At 45.3% G+C, this 14,203-nt stretch overlaps 1 protein-coding gene across 1 annotated transcript in view; it reads left to right on the plus strand.

Annotated features, from left to right (window-relative positions):
* The window catches only part of LOC139393609 (four and a half LIM domains protein 3-like), a 47,542-nt gene that overhangs the window by 21,961 nt on the left and 11,378 nt on the right, over positions 1 to 14,203 (plus strand). The window contains exons 2-3 of the mRNA XM_071141993.1: positions 12,019 to 12,203; positions 13,307 to 13,481. Coding sequence (XP_070998094.1) covers positions 12,019 to 12,203; positions 13,307 to 13,481 — 360 coding nt within the window. The remainder of the gene's footprint in view (positions 1 to 12,018; positions 12,204 to 13,306; positions 13,482 to 14,203) is intronic.

Raw genomic sequence — 14,203 nt, forward strand, 5'->3', positions numbered from 1 at the left:
AGGTGGGCGAAATGCAATACTTTTTCCAAGGATCAAGCGAGGGCAGCGTGTTTTTTTGTTCTGTTGCAAGCAAAAAAATAACTACAGCCTTCGACAGACATTCAAGCAATCGACTTCCCATGGTATCTTCACGTCCGCATTTACACCTTGCTCCAATGACGCCTCAGAGGATGATATTGAGCCAAACCCCTCCCCTCACTCTGCCAGTGTCTGTAGGGTTCTGCTTTCAAAGAGATGAAAGAGATGTCCTGGCCTATCCCCTGGATTGGAGTGCAGATGATGACAGGCAGCCCAGCCAGGGGGAGGACAGGACAGTGACGAGAATGATGGGATGGCCATGTTTGGTAATAAATCTTCACGGTGCTGCTGGTCAGTCGGAAACGGGGGAGCAAGGCCACTCCTGGGAATCAGGGTCATTTTGGCTTCTGAACAGTACTCACCCCACTCCATATAACACACTCCCTACCAATGTCCACTTGGGCCCTAACTGAGAACTACATGCTTGCTCCTTTTTTTCAGACATTTCTCTCTCTCTCTCGCCTTAGCGTTTAAGTATATTCTCTTGTTTAACTTCATACTCTTTCTTTTTTTTAGTATGACTAGCGTTTTATCCTTTTGCTGAAAATTCTCTATATAGCCTTTTCTCTCAGCTCTTTAGTCTCTGCATTCCTTCACTTCCTGTATTCCCCTTGCAATGCTGACAGTCTTGTCATTATCTTTCCATCAACTAGTTTTTCCCCACTCAGGTCTAGGCCGATATATCTCCCCGCTTGCTACCTGTCTTTGTCACTTACTGTACCTCTCGCTTTCTCTTTCTCGCTCTCTCCGTTTTTGCCTCTGCCCTCTTCACATTTACCGGCGAATACCAGCGCTGCAGAGAAAGTAAAGACAGACCTTCCTGCATTCTCCAGTCAGTGACTGTCCAAAACCTCCTTTGGCATGCTGGAGTTGACTGCATACTTCCCCCGAATCCAAACCAGATGTGAAATTGTAATGTATGGCAGCGTTTTTTTTCTTTTTCTTCAAAGGAAGACAAATGTGGTCCAAAAATGTACTCTTTTGACCATCCACACAGTGATATATAAAAATACATCCAGATACATTTTCCAGAATCTAAAGCTGTCCTTCATGGTTGGTTGAAAAAGCACTGTAGGATTTAGAATAATTTTTCTGTTATTGCTTGGTGTTGGGGGAGCGTTATGGTAAGCTTGGATAGACAGTTCGCAGAGGGGGGAGGGGAGATATGAAAGTTACATTTCGGACTGCTTTACTTCTGAGAGTAGCTATTCATTCTTTCCTCACAATGAGCGTGTCCGTAATAGGCCTATAGCAATTACTGATGAGGGCTGCGTTACCTCCTTTCCTGTGGTTTACTGATATTCTCCATAAGATGCTTTAAATCACCATGAAACTCCTGTTCAATGTTAAGCCCCATTTCTTTTTTTCCCCCCTTCGGGGCCAGTAAGCATATGTCCGTCTACTCACTGCGCAAAGTAAACCCTGCTAACGTTCTAGCGGAGGTTTGTGTCCCACATATAAGCCTGTCTTTTCCCGGGTTTCCTCTGCCTCTCTTCAAATCTCTAAATCACATCTCTCCTCTACACCTGCTCGCTCATTAAAAGCTAAGAGAAGAGACAAATTACAAAGGCCCTGCCACAGGTAGTCATTTGGCCTCCTTTATGTTTACGACACTCCCCCTCATCGGAGCCCTCGGTGTCCTCCCACCACCACACCAGGCTGTGTTTAAATGCTCAGGGACAATGACCGGTTAGGCCTCTTGTGTCTGGTCCTCTGCCCAGCCCACTTTTGGTGAAGTCAGACCCTCCCGCATGGGAACAGTGTACCCCTTTCTCGCTACTGAGCTAAACAAAGCTGAGCTGTACTGGGTCTGCCAGTTTACGCTTCCAGCGTAGTTGCTGAAACCATGTGGGAAGGACAATATGAGAAGAAGAAGAAAATATCTGAGCCAGCACCGTATGGCTGGAGTCTGCTTGATAGTATGAAACATGGTCAGCCGAGACAAAGCATCTCGGTGGTGTTATTTTAGGGATCACGGAGAATCGCGATGGCCACAGCAGTAGTGTTTTAATGGGGCCTACTGATTTGTAGCCTTATGAAATGTGTGAGAAATAAGGATGTTGGTGGGTGGGCCAGGTTGTTCTTGTCTGAAAGTAGGGGAGAAAAGATGTAGAAGTGGCAACTCTTCAGCTGGATCCTCTGTTTGTTTACCAACGGCGTCCGATCTGTGGCTCCACTCCGAGGCTGGAAGCGTAAACAGCGGCGGCCACAGATTGCGCAATGGCTATGCAAGCATCCCGACCCGTGGAAGCTATGGAGTGCTGGGGCGGAGTTGGCCTGTTCCAACCACACTTAAGGAAATGTTTGTTTGACGAAGGTTTGACCTACCGAAACTCATCAGTTTAAGATATTGTTCCATTGAACTTGCCACCTCAATAAAGGCATTTTAATCATGAAGAGTGAGTGCCTTTGTCCTCCTCGTTTTTTTGATGTTGGGTACTATTGGAAAGCACCTAGCTAGGTTCTGTGTCATCCCCATGTGGATCGTCATTCTTCAGTTAGAAGCCGAAAGCATCTTTGTGGTCTGTGTCTGTACATTGGGTTGTTATAGTGACTGTTTGTAAGCCTTGTGTTATCTCGTTTTCATGAGCAATTTCCCTCTGCTTCCTCTGACTTCATTGGCTCACCCCTTCCTCATAGTTACTGTAGTGTCTTTATCTGATACTGCGAATGCCAGCAAGAGCAGTTCACAACTAAAAAGTACAAACAGATGTTGCACATGATGTGTCCCCCTAGTTTGACTTTGTTGCCTCATCGTGCCTCTATTCTCTCTTGTCAACCGACTTGCATAGGCCGAGTTACAGTGTCTTCAGAAAGTATTCACACCCCTTGACTTATTCCACATTTTGTTGTTACAGCCTAAATTCAAAATTGATTAAATAGTATTTTTTTCTCTCGCCAATTTACACACAATACGCCATAATGACAAAGTGAAAAAGGAAATACATGATCCAATTTGCGTTAGTATTTACTCCTCTGAATCAAAAGTTTTGTAGATGCACCTTTGGGTAAGTCTCTAAAAGCTTTCCACACCTGGATTGTGCAACATTTCCCCAATAAACAAAAAACGGAATTCTTCAAGCTCTGTCAAATTGGTTGTTGATCATGGCTAGATAACCATTTTTAGGTCTTGCCGTAGATTTAAGTCAAAACTGTAACTCGGCCACTCAAGAACATTTACTGTCTTGGTAAGCAACTCCAGTGTAGATTTGGCCTTGTTCATTGTGAATTAATCTCCCAGGGGAATTCATATCCCAGTGTCTGGTGGAAAGCAGACGGAATCAGGTTTTCCTCTAGGATTTTGCCTGTGTTTAGCTCCATTCCGTTTATTCTGAAAAACTCCCCAGTCCTTAATGGTTACAAACATACCCATGACATGATGCAGCCACCACTATAGTAAAAAATAGGGAGAGTGGTACTCTCTAATGTGTCCTGAATACAAAATGTTAATTGCTTTGCCACATTTTTTGCAGTATTACTTTAGTGCCTTATTGCAAACAGGATGCATGTTTTAGAATATATATATATTCTAAAACATGCATATATATATTCCTACCATAGCCATTGATCTGTAACTGTTTTAAAGTCACCATTGGCCTCATGGTGAAATCTCTGAGCTGTTTCCTTCCTCTCTGACAACTGAGTTAGGAAAGACACCTGTATCGTTGTTGTGATCGGGCGTATTGATACACCATCTAAATTGTAATAATTTTACCATGCTCAAAGGGATATTCAATGTTAGCTTTTAATTTCAACCATCTACCAATAGGTGGCTTTCTTTGCGCGTCATTGGAAAACCTCCCTGGTCTTTGTGGTTTGAATGTGTGTTTATGAAATTCACTGCTCGACTGAGGGACCGTACACTTATCTGTATGTGTGGGATACAGAGATGAGGTAGCCATTCAAAAATCTTTTTAAACACTGTTATTGCACACAGAGTGAGTCCATGCATCTTATTATGTGACTTAAGCATTTTTACCCCTGAACTTATTTAGCCTTGCCATAACGGGGGTTGAATACTTATTGACTCGACATTTCAGTTTTTTAATTAATTTTAAAATCAGACTAACACAACACAATGTGGAAAAAGTCATGCGATGTGAATACTTTCTGAAGGCACCACTTATCTAGCACGACTAACAGTAGCTAGATCATTCTGTCCCCAAAAGCCTAAATAGGCAGTTGAACCTGACAGCCCGTTGACGTCCTGATGTTAACCGAAGTGGCCAGGCAAATGTCCAGCCATCTTGGCCTCATAGTTTTCTCTCTGGAGAGTGTAGTCCTTGAGAATGATCAAGTGTTTAAATCCCAAAGGACTCTGGCCTTGCCTTGCATTCCAGTTTATGAGTAAAGGGATTGTAATCCTAATGACAGTCTAGAACAAACAGGTTCTGGACCATTAAAATATTGTTGTGTAATTCACGCCATTTGACATTTAGCATTTGTCACCAAATGGAAAGTCTTATCTAGCTGACACGGCGTGATGCATTGAGTAAATAAGACCGGGAGAGGTTCCCCGTTTTGGCGAAGTTCTGAAATGGCCATATTGCAATTGGGCTGTGACACAAATGAACTTTTCTCGATATGCTCAACCGGGCCTTAAATGATATAGTGAAGTGTCCAGTGCTGTATTTTATACCCGTCTCAAAGCCAGCCAAGGAGCTTTACTCTGTCTGGAAGACATCCAGACGGTAGAACTGAGGAACACAATGTGGTGGTATGTGTTTATCCAAACCCAACGTTTCACTTTTCCTCTGCTCTGATTTATGACGTGCCATAGGTTTCAGATCCCACGCCAAGATTGGATTTCCCTCTAAATGTCACCCTCTTCTTTGCTCTTTCTATCTATTCCATTTGGTTTCTTCTTAATTTCTCCTCACTCTGTCTTTGCCTTTTTGTCTCTGTCCATCTCATATTCCCCATTCTAGTTTAGCTAATGCAACAATTGTCATGTTTTAATAAAAAAAAAAATACTAAGCAGGTTAATATTAACTGATACACTACATGACCAAAATGATGCGGACACCCCTTCAAATTAGTGGATTTGATAAATTCAGCATGGCCGAGCAGCCGCACACAAGCCTAAGATCACCACGCGCAATGCCAAGCGTCGGCTGGAGTGGTGTAAAGCTTGCCGCCATTGTACTCTGGAGCAGTGGAGAACGCTGCCTGCCCGAATGCGTAGTGCCAACTAAAGTTTGGTGAAGGAGGAATAATTGTCTGGGGCTGTTTTTCATGGTTCGGGCTAGTCCCCTTAGTTCCAGTGAAGGGAAATCTTAACCCTACAGCATACAATGACTTATAGACATTTCTGTGCTTCTAACTTTTTGGCAACAGTTTGGGGAACAGTCCTGTTTCAGCATGACCCTGTGTAAATAATTAGGTCCATACAGTTTGTCTACCCCATCGAACACCTTTGGGATGAACTGGAACGCCAACTGCGAGCCAGGCCTTATTGCCCGATCTCACTAGTGCTCTTGTGGCTGAATTGAAGTCCCCACAGCAATGTTTCAACATCTAGTGGAATCTCTTCCCAGAAGAGTGGAGGCTGTTATAGTAGCAAAGGGGGGACAAACTCCATATTAATGCTCATGATTTTAGAATTAGATGTTTGACGAGCAGGCGTCCACATACTTTTGGTAATGTATGTGTATATGCATTGATGTTTTTATATACATCAATGGTTAGTTAAATGTGTGTAAACTATATTCCTTTGGGCTTCAATAGGAAGCCATCTTTGTTTCCCCTCTACTCTTCCATGTCTTTGAGATGTTGTGATATAGGAGAACTATTGGATAGACTCAGACAAACTGAGGAGTGGTCATAGACTGTACGGAAGTACTCCGTGCGCATCAGACTTGCCTGACCTACTGCAGAGCGCTGAGTGGTTAGAGGTAATATCCCTAAGGAGACCATTGGTTAGCTCATGTCTAACACGCAACCGCTCCCCATATTCTGGTAGTCTATCCTTTTTCTATTCTCACACTTTAAGATGTCCATTTAAGGCCATTCATGTCCTTTTCTTAGTATACGAACAACAACAACCAGTCTCATTCCCAAGTCAGTAAAAATATAAGTGGCATTTTGAAACCGGGAGCACACATTCTTGTCGAAGTTAAAACGGTTGTAGTCGGTAATAATAGCAAGGTTTTGTTGACCTTGTTTGAGTCTCCTTTCCACACTTTGGAAAGGAGACTGAAAGATACAGCAGCATTGATTGTGGTTGACGTCCGTGTATGTGTGTGAGGACTGTGTGTGTGAGGACTGTGTGTGAGGACGTGTGAGGACGTGTGAGGACTGTGTGTGTGAGGACTGTGTGTGTGAGGACTGTGTGTGTGAGGACTGTGTGTGTGAGGCCTGTGTGTGTGTGTGTGTGTGTGTGAGTGTGTGTGTGTATATATGTTTGTGCTTAATCATAGAGTACACACAGACAAGCACAAGCTTGAACTCTACACAGAACACCTGTTGGGCAAAGTACACAGGGCGACGTCGCTGTCTAGTACGTGAAGGGCTCTCCTTGCCATGTTTACACCGGCTCAGCTCCAGCAGCCTAACGCTTACTCACCGACACTCTGATCCACTACGGCAGACTAATTCTCAACACATGATTATAGATGAAATGTTGAGAAATGGCACAAGTAGAGTAGCTATAGAGTCACATTTTTCAGCCCCTAAGACATGCATGTGTTTCCCATAAGATGCACTCCGGCTATAGATAGGCCTGTAATGCACTTGGTTTATTTGGTTGTCTCGTAAATATCACCCTTATATCCACACTTTGAAATCCTTTTTAGAATAACTTTCTCTGCTCATGCTCCTCATACCATTTTCCTTCACAACTTGTCTCGTCAATGGTATGCCAGTGTTTTTATAATTGTGGAACATTAGATGGTTATGTCATAATTTGCTTGTGTAGCATACTTAGTGGGACTCGCTACAGTCTCCTCGACAGCCGGCGACCATCTCTCTCTCTCTCTCTCATCTGTTGATGTAAGCACACTGTCTACTGCTTTGTCTGGCAACTCTGACCGTAGCCAAACAGACGTTTTACAAGCAGATACTCTCATTGGGCGTTGGGACAGGGGAAGAGTGCTAGGGACTGTTCCCAGCGCGGAGTGCAACGGCCGGTTTGTTTTGGAGTGAACCGAAGCGCGAGCAAAGTTTGGGCAGGGGATTAGCGGGCTGTCAGTGAAACCGGACCGAGGACTTGGTTTGGTGTGAGGGAGCCCTAACTAACCCATCTCTGGCGCACATCCTTAGTCAGAGCCTGATCAAATGGCATATAGTGCTGACTGAGTTGGCAGCAATGAGTAAACAACTTGCATAGACCCGTACAGATAAAGCAATAGAGGCAGATTTCTTTATCTCTATGCATAGAGAGAATCACATTTCATTGCTAGGGTTCTATCTCTACGGATTAACCTCGCTCTGTTGGGTCTCCAATCAGCCCACCAATTTATCTATCGGGGGGGGGGGGGGTTGTGATGACTAGACTAGACCGACCTTGGCGTCCTCTAGCTATCTCACCGGATGTTCTGGTTGAGAATGAGAGACTTCAACTCCAAACAACGGCCTAGAAAGAGTTAAGAAAGTCAAAGGAAAAGGCAGTTGTGAGAAGCCACTCCGTTTTACCTACAGTATATAGCATTTGCAGCATCTGGATGTGTTTCCATTGAGCTAAATGTCTTTCAGTTGCAAAAGGGAGTGTCTGTAGTATACCAGAATGTATTACCAGTGGAGTATAAGTAACCTTACTGTAAGATATGACAGCATAAGCATAATTGTTGTCCTTGGTGGGGGAGGTAGTGCTTTCCTAGGAGTCTCTGTCAGGGGACTCTCACTCACTACTCTAGTGTTTGGGAATGTTATGAGCAGAAAGTGGTTTTTCTTAGTCACTGCGCCCTCAAGCACAGAGAATATGGACTCCTTCCGGGAATCCGGGATACACTGTGAGAAATAGTCTAGATTGTAGTTCACTGAGTACCACTTCCACCCCCCCCCCGTCGTCGTCTGCGCAAACAGCAGCCCCCTCACCATCTTTTTAGGGGGTGGTGGTGATTGAAAGGGGGGTTGTCTTGCTTTGCTTTCTGGATTCAATCACTTGTGGAGCCCCAGGGTCATACACTGACGTCATGCTCTCTCGCTGTGAGAGCCGGGTCCTGTGGCATCCGGAGTTCATTTACCCGTCAGGGCAGTCTGCTCGCCCCTCACGGATTGTTACTCTTGCGTTTCAATACTACAAGACGTAAAGTCAAAACAACCCGTTCTGTCCTACCAAAATATGTATTTATGTATCAGGCTGTGGAATATCGACAAGTGTAAAGTTCCCATCCAGAGTTTGGAGCCCTTTGGAGCCACTGGCTGCTACCTAATCTTAACTGATTGCTGGCAGGCGAGTTATTGTAGCTCAACCCCTCGTCTCCCGAGGGGCCATAAATAGACTTGTGGTTTGGATGTTGGGCCAAAGCTGCCTGGATGGGCCATGCAAGGGGGAAAGAAGTGGGCTCCAGAATGCCCTGGATGATCCCTTCCAGGTACCCGAAAGCTTGTATCCTCGGTTGTTTAGACATCTCCGATGCAATATTGGTCCAGCCTTCACAGAACCAGTGCTTACATCAAACATACGTGCTTTCTGGCCATACTTTGAACGACTTGTTTGCAAGCTACTGATAACAAAGAACAGGGAAAGGGCAATTAACAGATCTTCCATTTTATTTTAGATGAAGGATGATGTCAGAACACAGGCTAACCTATACTTTCAGTACCGTATGAGTATGCACTTGTTTGGAAAGCGAGGCTAGCGCATACCTAGTGTGGCTGATATGTTTTTGGTTTGATGGCGCAGGCTACATCTTAGACTTGTGTCATATGTATAGACAAGCCATTGGCGTGAAGCTAGCTAGCATTAACTTTGGCACGCTGAAGAAAGTATTGAACCGCGGGGCTGCGAGATCAAATTCCATCCAATCAACCGCGTTCGGGTTAATCCAAGGTGGTTGTCAGTGATGCGAGCCCCAAGTTGAATGACGGCTGAGTCTCTCAGGTCCTCGGGGGATAGGTATCAGTTGCCTCATTGGTTGTAGAGATGTGGTAGGCTTGTGATGTGAACAAGAGGCAGCAAGAATCCCCAACAGTAACGCTCCCTAATTTATGGTTCTGTTTATTGAAGGGGGAGGAGAGGGGGTTGAAAGTGCCTCTCCAAAATGGGCAAAGGGGTGTCATTTCAGAGAGAACACATCAGTGGGTTATTTATGAACATTAGGAGCAGGTGAATACATTTTTATCTCGACTCCATCACCCGACTCATTTAACAGCCTTTGTCTCGGGGGAATTCCACATCAACAGAATGTTGGTTATTTTAAAATGTATGTCAAACAAAAACCAATGATTGCAAAGATCAACAAATCTTACAACTCTATGCACAAGGACTACTTTTAACAATTTCCACAAACATTTACTCGAACAGTGGAATTGCCCCCCACCGAGAGCTGAAACAGTTTAGGTCTGATGTTGTCTTTGATCCAGTATTTTGTGTGTGTGTGTGTGTGTGTGTGTGTGTGTGTGTGTGTGTGTGTGTGTGTGTGTGTGTGTGTGTGTGTGTGTGTGTGTGTGTGTGTGTGTGTGTGTGTGTGTGTGTGTGTGTGTGTGTGTGTGTGTGTGTGTGTGTGTGTGTGTGTGTGTGTGAGAACACAGGCAGAACTAGACCTCTAAAGTCTTGATTCATTATTTTATCAGACATTATTATTATTATTTCTGGGCGGCTGTAAATGGATACCCGGCTGCTTGCTTTGCCAGAGTGCTGTATCACTTACCACAGGGCTTTCCTTCAGCGACGCTGTGGTGTTTTGGCAACTAGATACCATTGCCATAATGCGCAAACAATTTTGTGTACTTCAGCTAAGATCTAGTATGCCAACAAACTGCTGTTCCTGTAAAAACAAAGTATACATATAACATTACAGTATATGTTAGGGAATATACACTACATCACCAATAGTATGTGGATACCTGCTCGTCGAACATCTCATTCCAAAATCATGGGCATTAATATGGAGTTGTTGCTATTAAGTTGGAAGCACAGAATCATCTAGAATGCCATTGTATGCTGTAGCATTAAGATGTCCCTTCACTGGAACTAAGGGGCCTAGCCCGAACCAGGAAAAACAGCCCCAGACCATTATTCCTCCTCCACCAGCCTTTACATTTGGCACTATGCATGGAGTCGGTAGCGTTCTCCTGGCATCCGCCAAACCCGATTCGTTTGTCGGACTGACAGATGGTGAAGCAGGATCACTCCAGAGTACGCATTTCCACTGCGCCAAAGTCCAATGGCGGCGAGCTTTACACCACTCCAGCCGACGCTTGGCATTGCGCATGGTGATTATGGGCTTGTGTGCGGCTGCTCGGCCATGGAAACCCATTTCAAGCTCCCGACGAACAGTTATTGTATTGACATTGCTTCCAGAGATAGTTTGTAAGTCGGGAGTGAGTGTTGCAACCGAGTGAAGCTAGGCGCTTCAGCACTCGGCACTGAGCTTGTGTTGACCTACCACTTTGTGGTTGAGCCGTTGTTGCTCCTAGACGTTTCCATTTCACAATAACAGTACTTACAGTTGACCGAGGCAGCTCTACCAGGGCAGAAATTTGACAAACTGACTTGTTGGAAAGGTGGCATCCTATGACGGTGCCACGTTGAAAGTCACTGAGCTCTTCAGTAAGGACGTTCTATTTATTTTACACCCCTTTTCTCCCCAATTACGGTCTTGTCTCATCGTTACAACCCCCTCCCAGCGGTCTCGGGAGAGGCGAAGGTCGAGTCCTGCGTCATCCAAAACATGACTTGTCAAACCGCGCTTCTCAACACACATCCGCTTAACCCGGAAGCCAGCCGCACCAATGTGTCGGAGGAAACACTGTTCAACTGATGACCGAAGTCAGCCTGGCCTGCCACAAGGAGTCGCTAGGGCGCGATGAGCCAAGTAAAGTCCCCCTGGCCAAACCCTCCCCTAACCCGGACGACACTGGGCCAATTGTGCGCCGCCCTATGGGACTCCCGGTCACAGCCTGGGATCGAACCCGGGTCTGTAGTGCCTTTGACCGCTGCACCACTCGGGAGGCCCAGTAAGGCCATTCCACTGCCAATGTTTGTCTATGGAGATTGCATGTCTGTATGCTCGATTATATACACCTGTCAGCAACGGGTGTGTCTGAAATAGCTGCATCCACTCATTTGAAAGGGTGTCCATATTTTGTGGGTGGGTGGGCGGGCAGGCCGGCCTATCCTGGATTTGTGTTTTCACAAGAGTCAACTGTGATGAGTTTGACATGAGGGTAGTCGGTCTTCACCGCTGTCTCAGTTGGTGGTCCACACAGATCTCCATCTCTTCCCAACAGAAATGTATGCATTTACCATTTCATTCCTTTAATCTCACAGACCGTAGATTCAGAGGGGTTGATAGTGTTACGGAGGAGTGCAAGCAAAGCCCAGAGTGATGGCTCTGTGCAACTCCGTTGTCTGTTTCTGTGTGTGCATCTCACTTTTATCACACAGCAAAAAAAGTTAATAGCCGCTTTGAACTACCTCTCATGAATGTCTCTCTCCATCTCCTGTTCCCTCTGTCTCCTCTTTCTCTCCCTGTCTCTCTCGCTCCATTGAGTGTTAAGGTTTAGTTAAACTTCAATTCAGTTAAAGGTGAACAGTAGAAAGTGAAACGAATGACAAACAGCCCGAAAAATGCTTCCAAATGACACGTTTAACAAACAAAAACAATACAGGTGTTAACGTTAAGTTCACTGATGGGTACGGTCTCTCCTTTCTCCAACTCCCTCTCTCCACCCTGCATGTCCCCCTCTCCCTGCCTCCTTGCCGCTCGCCTTCCCTAGCACTAGGGGTTCATTTTAAAGGCTCGTGTTCATGCCGATCCTGCTTTTCTGTTGCAGGGATGGAACAAGTCACAATGAGCGACCGGTTCGATTGCGACAACTGCAAGGAGTCCCTGTACGGACGCAAGTACATCCAGGCAGACGGGGGAGAGGGGGACAACCCCTACTGCATCCCCTGTTACGACAGCCTGTTCGCCAACACCTGCGACGAGTGCAAGGAGCTAATCGGCCATGACGCCAGGGTAAGACTTTCCTTTTGGCTCCACTAGTGGGTCATGTTCATTAGGGCATGCAATTCTAGTTGAGTCATTTTAACACTGCAAACTGTTGTTACATGTTAATGAGTGGTAGTTAGGGGTCGTAATCTCGATAATTATGCATTCTGTATGCTTAATGAGGCAGTTGTCTTTCATGGTCTGAATGTGGCAGGGCAAGCTCTAGGCAAATTTAACATGCCATTACAGTGGTTTTCCAACCAAGCTCAACTAGCCAGCCATGCCATGTCAGACCATGAAATGTTACGTGAGGAAAATGTCTCCTTGTTGCCCACAATGAATGCAGTTTTAATATTTCCTTAATGGAAAACACAAACACGTGAAGTTGATAATTTGCTACAGTAAGAAGAGGGAGTGGATGCGGTGGAATAAGCATTGAGGGTGCGTGCTTGGCTAGCATACACACACACACACACACACAGGAGGCCAATGAGTTATCATCGACACCCTCAAAAGCAGCGAACACACAGTAAAGCCTGTGTTTGTCTTCGACCACACAAACTGTTGCTCTTCCCTGTCTGGAACTCACACACACACACACACACACACATTCTGTCTCCCATCTCTCCTCTTTCCTGTCTCCTCTCTTACCCATCACCTCTCCCCTATTCCCTCTGTTCATAACCAGAACCCCCAGTGTTAGTTTGAGTTCTCCAGGTACTTGCAGTGTCAGGATGACCTGGGAGTCACCCAGAGTTGTTTTCATTACAGATCCGGAAACACTTTAAATTAGATGTATAATGCACTCTTTTCAGATATTTTACAATACTTGATCATTTGTCAATTGGGAACAGGTCGCCAATGCAATTGTATTCAATGTACATGTGTAGCCAATAACTTCATAACATCCATTACATTGTGTGGCCTACATTACTGTACACTCCTTTCCAGGAAGTCCTAGGAATTTGTCTATAAATTGTCTTGGATGGAAGAATAAAATTGTACTTTATTGTCAATCTTACGACGGTAACCAGTGCAGTTTAGGGGTTAAGTGGCTTGCTCAATGGCACAACGGTAGTGGATGGTAGCTCTGATTCTGATCTCGACTGTTGCCCTTGTTGTATCTCCAGGAGCTGTTCTACGAGGACCGGCACTACCACGAGCACTGTTTCCGTTGTTTCCGCTGTGACCGCTCGCTGGCGGACGAGCCCTTCACCAGCCAGGACGAGGCCCTGCTGTGCAACGACTGCTACTGCAACGAGTTCTCGTCCAAGTGTGTGGCCTGTGACAAGACTGTCATGCCAGGTACTGGGGGAGGCATGGAAACACTCTGCATGTAACACTGGAGGCTGGTGGAGGGAGAAATAGCTCATTGTGGGTGTAATGGAATGGAACTTTTCCATTCATTCCTTTCCAGCCATTACAACGAGCCCGTCCTCCAATTTTTAAAGTGACACCAGCCTCCAGTGACATGAACACACTCACTCCTAGCATATATATTTAACATCGGCTACACTACGCGACACAAGACTAACCATGATCTCCCCCACATCCTTGGAAATGTAGTCCTTGCGTCACCCGAGCATTGTTCATCATTTCTGCAACTGAGTGTTTAAGATGGTCTGAAGATATAAGCTACTGAACATGAAAAGCACATAGGCTTTGTCGTAAAAGCTTGGGATCTAGAGAAAAATCTTTGACAACAAAACATTTGCACTTAGCCAGAGAAAGAGAGAGCAAATGTCAGAGAGACAAAGAAAGAGTTAGCGAGTCAGCGCGGCCGGTCGCAGAATGTGACCGAGTAATTGCCCGTTTTCCTTACTTGCTGTCTCTGAGCCAAATCCCAGTGCCTTGGAGAGCGGCCAGGTATCTGACGATAACGAGATAAGCCTGTAAACTATTTCCGCACCGCTGTATCTATCAGCCAAAACGAAAAGTCGTAAAACAGCAAATGATTCCAGGAAGAGTGTGGTGGAAGGTGGTCTTTTGTTGTTGTGGTTACTTCTCTTTTAGTTTAGACAAAAATT

The sequence above is a fragment of the Oncorhynchus clarkii genome, chromosome 3 (assembly GCF_045791955.1).
Source record: "Oncorhynchus clarkii lewisi isolate Uvic-CL-2024 chromosome 3, UVic_Ocla_1.0, whole genome shotgun sequence".
NCBI lineage: Eukaryota > Metazoa > Chordata > Actinopteri > Salmoniformes > Salmonidae > Oncorhynchus > Oncorhynchus clarkii.